The sequence below is a fragment of the Triticum aestivum genome, chromosome 2D, assembly GCF_018294505.1.
Source record: "Triticum aestivum cultivar Chinese Spring chromosome 2D, IWGSC CS RefSeq v2.1, whole genome shotgun sequence".
NCBI classification, from domain to species: Eukaryota; Viridiplantae; Streptophyta; class Magnoliopsida; order Poales; family Poaceae; genus Triticum; species Triticum aestivum.
Window position 1 is genome coordinate 149,623,681 of NC_057799.1, and position 16,383 is coordinate 149,640,063.

A 16,383-nucleotide genomic window follows, 5' to 3' on the forward strand; every position below is an offset into this window, starting at 1 on the left:
TAAAGGCGGTTTCATATTTTTAACCGCCTCCATTGGGATATTACATGCGGTTTTACTACGCAGGGACAAAACTGCCTCAATTGCATGCTTCTAATGCATGTTTTTGTATCGTGATTCGTTTTTCAGCATTGTAGTATATATAGTTCTTCATAACTAGGGTTACGGTGTACAACTTGTGTTTGTGGTAGATTGATGATGTATTTGACTATTAGCATTTTCTCTGCGAGATTAGTTCATCTCCCTTCTTTGATGATTACACCACAATTTTGCATGCAATACCGTGCTACATTTGTCCAACACTAGTACAATACCAACTCTAAATGTAACCCTACTTGTACACAATATCTGACACAAATTCAACATAAAGAGCTCCCGTGAACTATGAAACATTGCATGAGTAGGTTATCGGGTTACACCGCATTGTCGACAAAATAATCCCTCCATTTCTTGGCATGGCCATCTATCCTATTGCGACAAATGTATCTATGCCCCAGCTGAGAACATGCTCTGGCATTTTAGTTCCTCCATTATCATCACCATAGCCATTTGAAAACCATCATCATCTTCCTCTTTCTATTGCTTCGACTATGAGTCCTCGAAGAACTCTTGAACAAGCATGCTCATCTATCAATTTGACCTACCGAATAGAAATTGACGCATAAAACCGAAAAATATAAGGAAAAATAAGCAAAAATACTGCATGGTCTATCTGTCATCGACAAACTGAAGCTGAGACAAGTTGGGCACGTCATCGGGGTGAAAGGTAGACAGGAGACAGGGCACGTGCTGACGACGGGAGAGTGAGACCCATGCTGGCTATCCCAGGTGTGGCTTGAGAGCTCGCCGCCGCTATGCTCGTTATACCATGATGTCAAGGGCGCTGCAGCTGTGGATGAGCTCGTGGTCGAGCTTGGTTGTCGATGTTGAGTTCGGGGTGGCCGAGCGATGGCGTATTGGAGGCCAGAAGATGTGTCTCTGCCCGAAGGATGCACAGTGCGGGTCTGGAGAAGAGAGGTAGTGGCAGTAGTGCAGCCTCACGCAGAGGTTTCGAGCCGGCGAACTCCCGGAGAGGTCACGGATGGTGGCATGGGAAGCAATACCATGGCCTGAGGGTGGCCGACGGCGACAAGTCATGGTGGCAGTTGACAACTGTTGCAGACGGAATATCCTCCCTCTCAGATTGTGTTGATCGAGATGTCTTAGGCATGCATAATTAAGGCTAATATTTCTAGCTAGAAGGGGCATTTTTTAACACACCGCAATCACTTTTTTGGACTTCGGGCATCTCCAACCCTCAAACCTCCACTATATGCCTGGAGTGTGGTGTCCGGATCACTTTTGCCATCCAATAGGGACCTGTATATATCCACTTAGCAGTTTAAATGTATGAATTCGGGTATCCTAGAGACAAACGTGGGGGCTTTGCCGGAGTCCGGACATGCACTCGACCAATTGCATGTATGGCCCCCTCTTCTCTCCGCCAATCGCACATGCAAATATCCCACCACATGCATGATCCCCAAGGGCGGAGCCACGTTTGGGCCAAGCCCCAGGCCTCAGGCTTGCTACAGTGTAGCTACAGTGTCAAACAATGCACAACATGCTTCAGTCAAGGAAGAAAATTTTCCTGACGGCCCGGGCCCAAGCCCCCCCCCCCCCCCGGCCTGGGTCCTGTCTCCGCCACTGACGATCCCCATCAATTTTTTCTCCTCTTAACCGGATACTTTTTTTTTGCATGGGAATATGTTTCTCATTCACATCATAAAGATTAAAGTACAAGTCACGTAAAGACCAACATGACAAAACAAAAAAGGCAGCAGAACGTCTCTAAGCTTGACACCAACACCCATCACCTGCCTTCGACATCACCACAACCAAACGAATACTTTCTGATTAGCATTATATGACTTCCTTAGGCATTATGTCTGGACATATATACCGGAGACATTTGCGACGGAGATGCCCTTAAAATGGCCGGGGATTAAGTTCCAATGGTTTTTCTTTATTGATTGGACTTGCCCACTGCTTACTTGACTGAAGGCATGCGATTCTTCCTCACACGACCCACCACGAGACTCCTGCAGAGGCGCGCCAGCCACCGCAATGGCGCACCCACCGCCGCTTCTCTCTTCTCCACCAACCTCCGTCGCTTTGATCCAGGCCGAGTATCCGCAAAGCCGCTGCTCTGTCCTCAACCCAGCTCTGTCGCTCCGCTCGACACCGGGCATCTCCGCAGCGACGCTCCATGGCGAGATTGGTCGCCGCCCCCTCCGTGAAATTCACGGTCGGCGGCGTCGATGCCGACCACCACGACGGGGAATGTGGAACTGCGGCGGCTGGGCTGACGCCTCCCCTCGCCCCTCTCTCTCCGGCGGCTCCCACCGCACCGGAGGCGGCGGCGCGCCAGGACTAGTGGGCCAAGCGGAGGCCTTTCCAGCACCAGGCCCAATGCTGCTCGGGGCTTCTTAAGTCATGCCTTGGGCGTACCGGACAGGCCCAGGCCCAGGCCCAATGCTGCGAACTCGAGGTTGCCTACCGTCTCCTTTCAAAGGCGAAAGCTTGCGCGGGCGTCATATATACAGCCTCCGCCTCACCGTCTTCTTCCTCGCCCTCTTCTTCACCCTTCCCGGAGCGGAGAAGCTTGCGCAGGCATCATATACAGCCCCCGCCTCGTCCCCTTCCTCGGTCTGCTGAACCCTTCCTCGGTGTGCTGAACCCTTCCTGGAGCGGAGAAAGACCAGGTTTGTACGTTACGATCTTGATGCATGATTTCTTGCGGGGTTTATCTGCGGAGCGCGTATCTTGTACAACATTACCGAATTTGGTTGAGTTCTGGGCATGGTGTTTCGTTCTTGATCATCCCCTCCCCTCCTGCGCTGCTCTTCTTCCCGGAGTAAGAAGACCTTTGGACGTTAAAATTCAGGAGTGCAGATGAATCTTTCCAACTTTCTTGGATTCACGAGTTCTTGCAGAGTTAATTTGTGTTGCATTTCGTACGACGGTACCAATTTTCGTGGGAATATGGTACGGTTTCTTGGTTAGAATGGTTCTTGGTCCTCCCGCCCGTGCTGCTCTGCTTCCCGGCCGGAGTTACAAGAGTTTCGGATATGCAGTAGGATTTAGGAGCACAAAAGCACGATCCCAAGTTCTCTTGGCTTGATGATTTGTTGCGAAGATAATTTTTGGAGTATATGGTACAGCAGTGCCGAGTTTAGTGGAATTTTGCATAAGGTTGCTTGGTTAGAATGGTTCTTGGTCCTCCCGCCCGTGCTGCTCTGCTTCCCGGCCAGAGTTACAAGAGTTTTGGACATTAGGATTAGGGGCACAAAAAGCACGATCCCACGTTTTCTTGGCTTGATGATTTGTTGCGGGGTTAACTTGTGGAGTATATCAAATACAACGTACCAATTTTGGTTGACTTCTGGAGGCGATTTGGGGACTAGAATAGTTCGTGGTCACGAATATGTTACTTTCCTTCTTTCTGCTCCCGCCTGTGTGTACATTAACGCTTTAGGGGCACAGAAGCATGATTCTAGGTTTTCTTAGCTTGATGAGTTCTTGCGGGGCAAATGTGGATTAGCTGGTGCATCAGTACTGATTTTGATGGAATTCTGGAGGTTCTTGGCTAGAATGGTTCTTGGCTGTTACTTTACCCTATCTTTTCTGTTTGATTGCCAGTTTATATGGTATAATATATGGAGTACGTTCTAGTGGCCTCTGGTTGGATTTTTGTTCTTCAGTTTTTTGAAGTGCAAAATGGGCAACGTGAAATTCTGGTGAATTCATGCCATTGTTTCTTACTGTGGCACAGGAAACAGAAAATGGTTTCCGTGATATTAATTATTTTATGACACCAATTTATTATTTTTTAATTTTCCTTGATGTTCTCTGTGGCACAGGAAACAGAAAATGGTTTGGAGGTCTGACCAGCCTTGCCGCTTCTACATGATTGATGGATCTTGCAAGTATGGTTCAGACTGTTGGTTCTCTCATGGACTTGACTCATTTGGGAGGATAGAGATGCAAATCAGGGTACTTCTGCATATGATGGGTGGTCGCCCTGTTCCAGTAGTGGATTTGCCACGGAATTGCCACATAAAGCTTCTGCAAGACGGATGGAATTGGAATCCTGATCACCTGCTGAGTTTGCTCTGCCGTCTTCATACGATTTATTTGATTCATGACAAGTTTTTTCTGTGGTCTCATTTCTAATATCTCTCTTTTAGTTGTCTGTTTTTTCACTTTAAATTAGCAATGAGACACATCTCTTTACCTTTCTGAAAAAAATTGAGACACGTCTCTTTTCTTTTTCTAGACGTTCTGATTTATAACCATTGATGTTTCAAAACAGCATTCAATGGTATGTAATCCTGTTGGAGGTTGCCCCACCAGCCTACAATCCAAATGTGATGGATTTCAATAGTGAAACTCGTATTTATATCACCTTCTCTGCTCAAAGTAGAGAAATATGCACTGAATCAAAGGTTCGTTCGTATTTCAGGTATCGTCTTGTAACTTAAGCGTTCAGGCCCTTTAAATAAAGATCCCAAGTGCTATGTCATTATGTTAATATTATTTATGATGTTTGTTCCAGCCATTTTGGGCCTGTCATGTCTGTGACTATTCCGCATGGAAGGTCATATGGTTTTGTGAGATTCATGCTCCCTGGGACAGTGAGGCTGCTTTTATCAAACTAGAATCCTGAGGTCCCTCACTTCATCTCCGGAGCAAGACTTCACGTGGACCGCTATATCCCCTATTATCTGTGGTAACGATTTAATACATGGTTGCTTTATTTTGCTTCCTTTTACGTTATCCTATCATACAGTGTAAACGTAGATCTATAATTTCTGTTAAAACAGTATCTCATGTGTGTTATTCGCACATACAGAATCTTTACCGTTAGCTATGGTGGAAATGTTGCATGACATTCTTCTAAGCTCTTATGACTTTCTTTATTTTTGGCATTTCTCAGACTAGTCAGTTGCTGATTGTTATCGACTTCTCTTTTGTTTGACTTTGTGGACTAGTCTCTTTTTCCAGCATCATTATCCATTTAGGATGTCAGTCCCAGAATTTGATTTCCAAGCTTTGTTGTTGTCATTTGCTTCCTAGTGACATGGCTACACATTAGGCTACTGATTTGAATTTTTGTTGTGTATCTAGGTGGCCTATACCATATTCTGTAAACATCACTAGCCTTTATTCTCTCCGTAAGCTGCTGGTTTGATTTTATGGTTCATTTAGGTTATGTTGGTTTCGTTTATTTTGTATTTTTGGGTACTTATAAAGTGTCCCTGTCGTTCATTAATTCAATTCATGGAATTAGTTTATTTTTGGAGCACTGATTTAGTTAGGCCGTACCTTACTCAATATATTTTTAAATGTTACAAGTTCAGAAATAAGGGACCTTGTTTTTTTGCATTTGTGAACTCTGAATGCTCAAGTCTGGAAATGTTGCAAATACAGGAACCCTGCTGAGAATCATGGGCCGAATGGCCTGGATGGAGGGCCAGGACATGTGCCAAATGCCCTGGGTGGAGTGCCAGGACAAGAACCAGGTGCGCCAGATGGAAACGCAGCACAACAAGATATGTGAGTTTTCCTTCTTTTTTACCTTCCTCAATGTATTTTAAACATTACAAGTTCAGGAATAAGGGACTTTTTTTGCATTTGTGAACTCTGCTCAAGTCTGGAAGTGTTGCAAATACAGGAACCCTGCTGGGAATCATGGGTTGAATGGCCTGGGTGGAGGGCTAGGACATGTGCCAAATGCCCCGGTTGCAGTGCCAGATGACGTGCTAGGTGTGCTGGATGGTGACGCAGCAGAACAAGATATGTGAGTTTTCCTTCTTTTTTTACCTTACCCAATATATTTTAAATATTACAAGTTCAGGAACAAGGGACTTTTTTTGCAATTGCAAACTCTGAATGCTCAAGTCTGGAAGTGTTGCAAATACAGGAACCCTGCTGGGAATGGAGTGGCAGGACAAGTGCCAGTTGTTCCGGATGAAGTGCCAGGTGTGCCGGATGGAGGCGCGGCACAACAAGATATGTGAGTTTTCCTATTTATGTCGACTTTTAGGATGCTTAATCGAGCTGCTATGCTACCTAGAATGGCTGACCTTATCATGGTTGCGACAAACCAAATTATGCTGAAATCGGAGCACTTCAGATGTTGCGCATTATTTGACATTCTGTATTATTTTGAGTAGCAATGGCCATTGTTATTTCCCATTCCGATATCATTTTTGTTGCCTTTCCCTTGTTGGTTAGTCTAGTAGTAGCAGATCTGAACCATGTGAGCTCTTTTGCAGGGACGAGATCGCTGCCACTCTTCCAGATGTCGACTGTTTCTACAAGGAGGCCTGACCTGACCAGCCAGTGGCGCAAGTATAAGTGGATTGGAACGGCGTTCCTCATTTAGATGTTGTCGATTCCCATTCGATACATATACACTCCAGACATAGATTGTAGATTAGATGAGTATACTAAAGACGCATCAAACTTGAGTACACTATACTGATTACTGAAACGCTTCTATGGTTTCCTCTTAGATACATCATGTAGACAAAAAGAAGTTTTTGTACATTGAAGCGCTTTCCTTGGTTGATTAGGTTTGGGGTCAATCCCCCTGCTGTCATGACCTGCTGATGCATGATCTAAGAATCCTTGTAATTCTACTCTACACACTGAGTTTTTTTGTAGTTAATAGCAAAACAGAAATACTTTGTGTTTGCATATGACACTGGGACCTGTGCGTCTCTTTCGGAGAGAGTAATGGAAGATATCTGAGTTTCAGTTAGTTCATTGGGCTTTGCTTACCTGTTTAGTTGTACATCATCATTGTTTTTCTGAGAGAGAGAGTTGCATTGCTCTGGTGATAGGAACAAGTGGTGATTATTTTGCAACAACCTGAGATTAGTACATGCCAGATTAAATTATTTTTTTGAATTGTTGCACATCATTTTTGAACTGCCTTGAGATTAGTACATGCCAGATTTCCTTTTTTTGAAGTGGGACAATGCTAGAGCTAAAGCTTCCTTTAGTTGGCACCACCGCAAACAAAAGGCTGCCTTTTTTAGCTCCCAAGCCCCAAACAAAACAGTGCGTGCGAACTGATGCGGCCGAAGGATAGCATATGATGAGGACCCTGCGATCTGTGCAGCAGCCGGCTAATTTCAGATGATCAAAACGCACATGTGTATTGTTTGTAAACATTTCGAAGAAGGATGTCGGGGTACATATTGTTGTATGTAGTATGAACATACAAAATTTGAGCCAATATATGTTGGGTGCTGCTACGCGGCCGGCGGATATTTTTAAAAGATCCACCGCCTCGCGAGTCGTTGGCTTTAATAAATTGGGTGTTGCTATGCTGCCGGCGGATATTTTTTAAAAGATCCACCGCCTCGCGAGTTTTGGCTTTAATAGATTAAGCGATAGAGCGTCATTTTTTATCATTGCAACACAGGTGGTATTGCGTGAAATTCTTGCAACACGGGTCATGTTACAGAAATTTTTGCAAGATATTCTCTATTTGCAACGGAGGCCTTGTTTTAGTTTTTTTACAACAGATGTCTTGTTGCAATTTAGATTTTTTTTTTTGCAACAGAGGTTTCATTGTAAATTTAATTTTTCTGTAAAGTCTTGTTGCAGTTTTTACAACAGAGACCTTGCTGCGAAAACTCGTCATAGTAGACAATGAGCAGCACCCACGTTGAGCAAGAGAAATGAAAAATGGACCAGCCGGCGGATGCTCCCGTGCGATCTGCTGGTAGAAGCCAAGCGTTTTCCATATATATTTGCGTTTTATATAAAGAAAAGAAAAGAAAAGGTGCCAAACACACATATCTTTCTTTTACATTACCGCAAATACACACGTGCTGTTGCGTGAAATTTTTTCAGACTCATACTCCCTCCGTTCCTAAATACTTGTCTTTCTAGGCATTTCAACAAGTGACTACATACAAAGTAAAATGAGTGAATCTACACTTTAAAATATGTCTACATACATCCGTATGTAATAGTCATTTGAAATACCTAGAAAGACAAGTATTTAGGAACGGAGGGAGTACATCCTACTACTATAATCATCACACCGGCAAATTAGTAACGAAATATTGAAACTTGAAGATGGAAAAATTGGCTCAGAAGCACATGACCCCAGCATTTTCTGGTCCATGTGGCTCCTCGTCGAATTCTGCACTCGTTTTCTTCTTCCGCTACTGCACCTGCTGAGATCCCTCGGCGGTACAGTTTTTAGGGTTAATTTGATAATTGCCACTCTAAATTTGGAGATTCCGAGAAATGCCACTGTAATTTTCAAACTTTAAAAATTGCCATTTCATGCCATTTCCAATGGCATTTTTCAAAGTCTGCAGTGACACGTTTTTCAAAGTTTGCAAAAATTGCAGTGGCATTTTTTAAAGTTTGGAAATTGCAGTGGCATTTTTATGAATCGCCATAATTGGAGTAGCATTTATCTAATTAACCCTAGTTTTTAAAAGTGCGATTCCCATCATAACCCTGTGAGAGACAGGGAGGCATAGGCACAGTACTAGTACCATTACAGACAAATCTCAACCTCATAATCTCTATCATTACAACCCTGAAGAAAATTTACTATAGCCTACTACTCCCTCCGTTCGGAATTACTTGTCTCAAAAATGGATGTATCTACGTCTAGATACATCCATTTCTGCGACAAGTAATTCCGAACGGAGGGAGTATATGTCTGACACAGAAGTTGCACACTATATGGTCAAGCTGCAGTTTTGCTAGACTTAATATGTTGCTTGAAAGTTGCGGTTAACCGTAAGTAGAAGTCAAGGCAGCTACCCTTAAGCAGTTAATAACAGAATGTTCGGTCAGCCATTACGGTGGATGCTGCTCTGTCAGATGAACCATCCATTTGTAGCTGATCCGGAGCTATCAGAAAGACTACAAAATATTTCACGAGGCAACAGTTGAACAGAGGGGTAACCCAGGCCAGCAACCTAGGCCATTTCCTGGAAAATAGTAGATCAATCATCAGAACTACTCAAAATAACAACTGGAAGACACGGAAAGAAAAGGAAGGTGCTGTGTAAGATGGTCATCTTACAGTGAGGAAGGACAGGCTCATGGTCTAAAACGTAACCTGTCAACTGAATATTAATCATCTGCTGCCTTGGTGTTAACAATTTCAGTCAGACATCTCAGCAAAACCTGTCAACAGACGCTCTGTCTCCATGTATGTTACTTCTCTCTCTAAGTTAGTCAAGGCTCATTGATGGCAAAAATGCTCGTCCACAGGCGCGAGGGAGGTTAATATGAAATAGACCCTCTGGAGCTTTCTTACAGTGAGGACAGGCACGAAAGTCAGAAGCAACCGTCTTGCCTAAGGTCAAGTTCCTCAAACTATCTACCGTCGTGATGCCAATGGTTTCCTTCCAGTCTTATCTTCGAAACCTGTCAGCAGCAAGCTCTGTCTAAATGTATGGTACTTCTCTAAGCTCGTCCCAGCCAACCGCTGGCAAAAACGCTCATCTGTAAGCACAAAGGAGCTAAGAGGAAATGGACCCTTTGGAGCTTTCTTCAATGAAACAAGAAAACGGTGACGGGGACGAATTCTCTGCTCAAGAGACAAGCTCAAGTACATGGGGTACTTCGTCAGGGATTGAGCCTCATTCTTAAGGTCATTGACCAAATAAAGATACTTTGGTTTGAGATTTTTCTCCACCGACAAAGATAGCACCTGAAAAACATGACAGGATACATTTACCACGAGAGACACTTAATAGCAACAGCAAAGATATAAGGATGAGGAATGATAACATGTACATGGACATATGGTAATACCTGAGTAAGACTTGTCAATATTTTGAGAATATCAGAGTTTCTCATGCCAATGCTTCTAAGGAAATTGATTCGAGGCAAGATGCCCTCCTCAATGCTGTAATGAAGCAGCTGTGGGTGCTTTGTGACCATTTTGACAATGCTATCTTTGGGAGCCCCTAGTTCTTTTGAGAGAAAAAGAAATCGAGATTTCCACGCATTATCAATTCGCTGCACCAGAATCTGAGGGCTTAGCTGCACCACTTTCCCCACATCGCACTCCTCAATACCCACTTCCTCAATCAAATAGCTTATAGTTGGCTTCAGGGACTGCTCAATACTGTAAGATAAAAATGAAGGGGCAGAAGAAATAATTTGCCCCATACGTGCCTCCGGAACACCAATGCCAGCCAGAAAAGCAACATGAGACTTCAGATTGCTGAGAGTGTATTCCAAAATTTGCGGCTGTCTGACCAGCATCCTCTTCAGATCCTTGCTTTTAACACCAACACTTAGAAGGAACTCCAACCTTTCTTCTGCAGAAGCCCGGTTGATTTGCAAGCAAGCCATGTGTCTCTCATAAATGTAAGTAAAATGGGATTCCCTCAGTCCAAATGAGCATAGGTAATCAATAAGCGGTAACCATTTATCATCAAAGTCATATTCTTCTTGCAATTTTTGAAACAGACTCCGAGAGATACTTTCATTTTTCAACTGCAACAACAAATCTTTGTTAGTCAACGTACCTTACATACTGAAATATGGACCAGAAACATGCACATACTGAATTGAAGAAATCTACCTCTACTTCACTGTTCATGCTTGTAAGATTTAGTAATGTTCTGTTTATTTTGCTCCTGGGCTGGAGGGAATTAGACCTTCCTGGACTAGCATGTTTATCACGAGTTTTGGGCCGCCTTCCTTCCCAATTTTCTTTCACCAGTTGTGTTTTTCGTCCTGAAGCATAGATCCAGGTTTCAATACAAGGTACCATTGTTTTTAAGAAATTTTACATAGCTTAAGTATACCTGCTCTCTTGTTCGGAGCACGCGGGTTGTTTGTATAAAGGACACCAGGATACTCCAAACCTGATAAATCATCCTGAAAAGAGTAGTGCAATATAGAGTAAGATATACTGGAACAGTGAGTTTGTAATATTTGTTCTATGAGCAGATAAACAAGTGTGATTTTTTTAGACAAAATTATGCATAATAATTCAAACGCAGCATCTAATGATGTAGTATTAGCAGTGTGTCAACACAACATATGACATACACCTTCCAAGGAAATTCTGTACACTGGGTTTAGATAGACCACTGTTCATTATGATAACATCCTTTTAAAATAGCAAAACATGGGAGCATTCACTATGGCTTCATGTATCACTAATATAGGAAGGGGCAATTGAACACGTTGCATCGCAATATCCTTTTGAAGTATGTACTGTTTGCAAAGTGAGCACAGAAGCATCTGATGTTACCGAAACTAAAAGGAGCTAGAAGAGTTTGGTCAATATGTTCCAGCTCTCCTAGCAAATCTCAGACCATTTGTCAGGACTCAGGAGGGTTCAATGGTAACAGCACCGACAATTCATCATTGTTCCAAATATCGGCCAGTTAATTGGCATCTCGGTCAGTTAATCGCTACTCGGTGGGTCACTGAATAGCCAATTAACTGATTCATCAGGCAATTAACTGGAAAATTCACCTATTTATCCCTACTCAGCACCCGACCGATATGGTACCAGTTACCGATATCCTGACCATTGCAATTCATATCCAAACACAGAACTACACAAGACCTGCCAAATGGCTGATTGCTCATGCTTTGTTGGCACTAGTCCTTACGAAGCCTCAACAAAGTTCTTACACTACAAAATATTAACTGTGCCACATTGTGCGGTGCTTATAATCTGATAAAGTATCAACTGTGCTACATTATGTGGTTATAATGATCTGATGTAATGTGGGATACAGAGCCAAAACTGAACGGGAAGACAAGCATTCATATCAGACATGCAAACTGTACGTCCAAACTGCAGAACAGAAGTATAAATTCTACTAGAATAGGCACAAACGGTATCGGTATTTCCTTGATGACTAGGGTATGCCAAATCTTCACGAGACACTGAGCTAGATATTACATCACGCTCTATACCAATACGATTGTCCAATTAAATTCTCCTGCGACCAGCACATTTTAAAACCAAGTGAGAGCCCAGTTCGCATTCCTCTCACATGACAAGAGCCAGGCACTGGCAGTGAAGCAACGGCCTACTCAACTTGGCAATGGTCAGTTGGTCACTGGTATTGGGGAAGCTCACCTCGCTCTCGTCGTCCTCGTCGTACTCCTCATCCTCTTCCTCTTCGTCGTCGTCCAGGTCGTAGTAGGGGTAGCGGGAGCGCCGGGAGCGGCGGTTGGGCTTGAGGAGGCGCACGTTGGTCTGGAGCGAGAAGGCGACCGAGGCGAGGGAGCGGCGGGCGGTCGCGGAGGGGAACGGGCGGCAGCGGAGAACGGAGCGACCGAGCGCCGCCAGCGGCGGCGGATGCAGCTGCAGCAGCGCCATGGGCGAGAGTACGGCGGGGCTTCGATTATTTGGATTTTTATTATCTGCGGCGGTGGGGGATGTTGGGGATTCGGTCGGGGTTTGGATGAGGACGAGTTCAGGGCGTAGTAAAAGGGGTTTAAGGCCCCGCTGGGCCGGGCCGCTGAGTCGGCCAGACGGGGCAGGACCATTTTTCTCTCTCTTTGATTGATGGATGGGTTGGACGGTGTAAAGAAGATGGCAAGTTATCTACTGTTCACTCGTGACTCGGCTCTAGCAAGTCACTGGATCTCAGTCCGGCCGACACACGGTTTCCATGTTTTCTTTAGTAAATGAGTAGTAAATCACTGAATTACACAAGACCCCGATTTAGATATGGCGCGTTGCTAAAATGGTACGCCCCAACTTTTGTTCTGGGTTTCATTTCCACAAGAGTGACAGAGTTTTGACATTGGCTCTCCAAACTTATCATGATCTTACTCCATTAACCGAAGTTATTATAAAAAGGCATATGCTTGTAAAAGTTGTATGTGTTTTTTTAGAAAAGGAGGATGATTCCCTGCCTCTGCATCCGGGCGATGCATACGGCCACTTTATTAATTATTCTCACAAGACCTTACAAAATCAATACAACAGTAAGACTAAAGCCGCCGTCTAAGCAACAAACTGTCGCTACACCTATCCAGTTGATGAAGGGGCGCAGATAGCCTGGGCCTAATACCAAACGGACATCGCAGCCAAGCCTAACATCTAAGACCTGAGACCCCAACCTAGCCACTTGCCGGGTCTGGGGCACACACTGGTCCGGCGTGCTCTCAGAGGCCGCCGCCGCCAACTGCCACCGCTCCATCTTCAGAACTGTGCTGATGCATCAACCTTGCTCGATCCATCTATCGTCGACGCCACCATGGCGCCCAACGGCACCTCCTCCCTGCACGCAAACAGCTGAACACGTCGCGGTCGCCACTGATACATCTCAGCGCCATGCTGTCAAGTATCACGAGCCGACACAGCTTGAAGTCCTTGGATGATCTGTCGTGCGTAGCATCTGCCGACCAGGCATGACCAAGTGTAGCACCTGTAGGTCAGGCATGACTTGAAATCTCCACCGAAGCTCCGTGCAAGACGAAGCCGCTCCACCTCCTGCCTCTAACTTCCAGCGCTGCTCCACAAACGATGCTCCCAAGAGAGAAACGACACCGCAGTGCCGCCATCGTCCGATCTGGAACACCAGATCCTAGGGTTTCCGCCGGAGCAGCACGAGTAGGTCGATAGTAGTTACACGATGAAAGATCGTGGATGTCGCCTAGAGGGGGGTGAATAGGCGCTTTAAAATAATTACGGTTTAGGCTTGAACAAATGCGGAATAAACCTAGCGGTTAATTTGACAAGCACAAAACCTACAACAACTAGGCTCACCTATGTGCACCAACAACTTATGCTAAGCAAGATAAACAACTAAGTGATAGCAAGATATATGACAAGAAACAATATGGCTATCACAAAGTAAAGTGCATAAGTAAAGGGTTCGGGTAAGAGATAACCGAGGCACGCTGAGACGACGATGTATCCCGAAGTTCACACCCTTGCGGATGCTAATCTCCGTTTGGAGCGGTGTGGAGGCACAATGCACCCAAGAGGAACAAGCTCAAGGGTACCAAGCACCCAAGAGTAATAAGCTTCTCAACTTGTAACTTCCACGTATCACCGTGGAGAACTCAAACCGATGCACCAAATGCAATGGCAAGGGCACACGGAGTGCCCAAGTCCTTCTCTCTCAAATCCCACCGAAGCAACTAATGCTAGGGAGGAAAATGAGAGGAAGAACAAGAAGGAGAACACCAAGAACTCCAAGATCTAGATCCAAGGGGTTCCCCTCACATAGAGGAGAAAGTGATTGGTGGAAATGTGGATCTAGATCTCCTCTCTCTTTTCCCTCAAAAACTAGCAAGAATCCATGGAGGGATTGAGAGTTAGCAAGCTCGAAGAAGGTCAACAATGGGGGAAGAACACGAGCTCAAGAGATAAGGTTCAATGGGGAAGAAGACCCCCTTTTATAGAAGGGGAAAAATCCAACCGTTATGTGCTCAGCCCGCACACGAGCGGTACTACCGCTCCACGAGCGGTACTACCGCTCTGGCGGAAGAAGCAGGGAAAAGGAGCAACCAAACATGAACCTTGGGGCGGTAGTACCGCTTATAAGCGGTACTACCGCGCACCCCAGTGGTACTACCGCTGGAGGAGCAGAACACGGGACCAAAAATGCAGTAGCGGTACTACCGCTTACAGGCGGTACTACCGCCCATCGGGGCGGTACTACCGCTTATAGGCGAAACTGCCGTGCCTTACTGCCGTGCAACTACTGCAAAACTCGACACGAAAAAGCAAGACCCAAAATCGAGGCGGTACCAGCGCGGAACCGTAGCCGTACTACCGCTTATGGCCATAGGCGGTACTACCGCTTTGGACAGCGGTACTACCGCTTGGGGCGATAAGCGGTACTGCCGCTCTGGCCGCGGTACTACCGCAGGGAGAAAACCAGAACTGCCATAACTTCTTCATATGAGCTCCGAATTGAGCAAACTCAAGCTTGTTGGATTGAGAAAGACGAGTAGCATCAAAACAGCGACTGGTTATAGTAAGAAGAGGCAGGGGAGGTATGCCAACAAATAGAGGAGTGAAACCTCCAACCGAGAAGAACCGGCATAACCTCCAATATCAAAAACATCATAGAAGATGCGAGTGAACTCCGTTTTCGATGAACTCGAGCTTGTCATCAAGATGACCATAAGCTCCAAAACTCACAAAGAGAAGAACCAAACAAGAACCAACAAAGATGATGCAAGGATGCAATGGTTTGAGCTCTCTATGAACGATACGATCAAGCTACTCATCGAGAGCCCCCCTTGATAGTACGGCAATCGATCCTATAACCCAGTCTCCCAACTACCATCATGAGACCGGTAAAATAGAAAACCTATCAAGAGCAAACCTTTGCCTTGCACATGGTCCACTTGAGCTAGATGATGACGATCTTGACTCCCTCAAGATGGACCACCTTTCTTGGTTGTGTTGGCTCGATGAAGTCTAGTTGATTGCTCCCCCATACTCCACTATGGGTGAGCCACTCTTCCGCACATCTTCACCAGTCCATTGTCACCACAATGGACGGCAAGCTTCAAGCATTTGATCTCTTCATGATGCTTCACTTGAACTTGCACACCGCAACCTAACCCCACAAAGAACTCTCACGAAGATCATGGGTTAGTACACAAAGCGTAATTGACAATGCTTACCACACCATGGGATCGCTTGATCCCTCTCGGTACATCTTGTGCGCTTTGTGTGTTGATCAACTTGATTCACTCTTGATTTAGTCTTGATCAACCTTGACTCTTTCCAACTCTCTTCATTTGGATGATGTCTCGAAGGTAAACATGAATGATCACACAATCTTCTTCTTCAAGACATGCTTGCAATAAGCTCTACTCTCACATGACCAATCTTTGGATAATTCCTTAATAACACCTTGGTCACCACATAAACTCCTTGAAACCAACACATGGACTTCAAGAAAAGCCTATGGACAAATCCTTCAAATATAACTCAAGGCAACCATTAGTCCATAGAGATTGTCATCAATTACCAAAACCAAACATGGGGGCACCGCATGTTCTTTCACACGACGATGCCTTCATCAAGGTAACGGCGTAGAACACCGCCATCGCCTGTCGTCGGCTCGGTTTTCACCGGCAACCATGTCTCCCCAACTCGCAGTCGGGACTAGATGATGGATCTCGAGATCCGATCACCAAGCTTCTGGCCGGCCACCGCCGACGAAGAAGATGACCACCACCACTAGCTACACCGGCCAGAACAGATCTGCCATGGGTGCCGCCAAGTAGTCCACCAGGCCCTCGACGCCGCCGCCGATCTAAAGCCAGATGACATGCCGCCGAAGACCGCATCGCGCCGCCGCCCGATCCAGGCCAGCCGCCGCAGCAGCCGCCCGTGGCCCG

The 16,383-nt window shown here is 45.4% G+C and overlaps 1 protein-coding gene and 1 long non-coding RNA gene across 3 annotated transcripts; one reads left to right on the forward strand and one right to left on the reverse strand.

The window, feature by feature from the left end:
* Positions 1 to 1,987: 1,987 nt before the first annotated feature.
* LOC123052280 (uncharacterized) lies at positions 1,988 to 6,810 on the forward strand. Of its 2 annotated transcripts, XR_006424554.1 has the most exons (8): positions 1,991 to 2,741; positions 3,900 to 4,199; positions 4,352 to 4,501; positions 4,595 to 4,768; positions 5,470 to 5,595; positions 5,714 to 5,839; positions 5,963 to 6,055; positions 6,318 to 6,810. It is a non-coding gene; the product is annotated as an uncharacterized lncRNA (long non-coding RNA). The 2 variants fall into 2 exon arrangements; XR_006424553.1 differs by having other exon boundaries at positions 1,988 to 2,741; positions 3,900 to 4,501.
* Positions 6,811 to 8,500: 1,690 nt separating this feature from the next.
* Positions 8,501 to 12,480, reverse strand: LOC123052281 (transcription termination factor MTERF9, chloroplastic). Its single transcript, XM_044475410.1, has 6 exons — positions 12,143 to 12,480; positions 10,848 to 10,920; positions 10,622 to 10,776; positions 9,844 to 10,533; positions 9,107 to 9,739; positions 8,501 to 9,011 (listed from the first exon to the last, which is right to left on the reverse strand). Exons 1-5 carry the CDS (start codon positions 12,383 to 12,385, stop codon positions 9,407 to 9,409), a joined length of 1,494 nt encoding a protein of 497 aa, XP_044331345.1. The 5' UTR covers positions 12,386 to 12,480; the 3' UTR covers positions 8,501 to 9,011; positions 9,107 to 9,406.
* Positions 12,481 to 16,383: the final 3,903 nt, after the last annotated feature.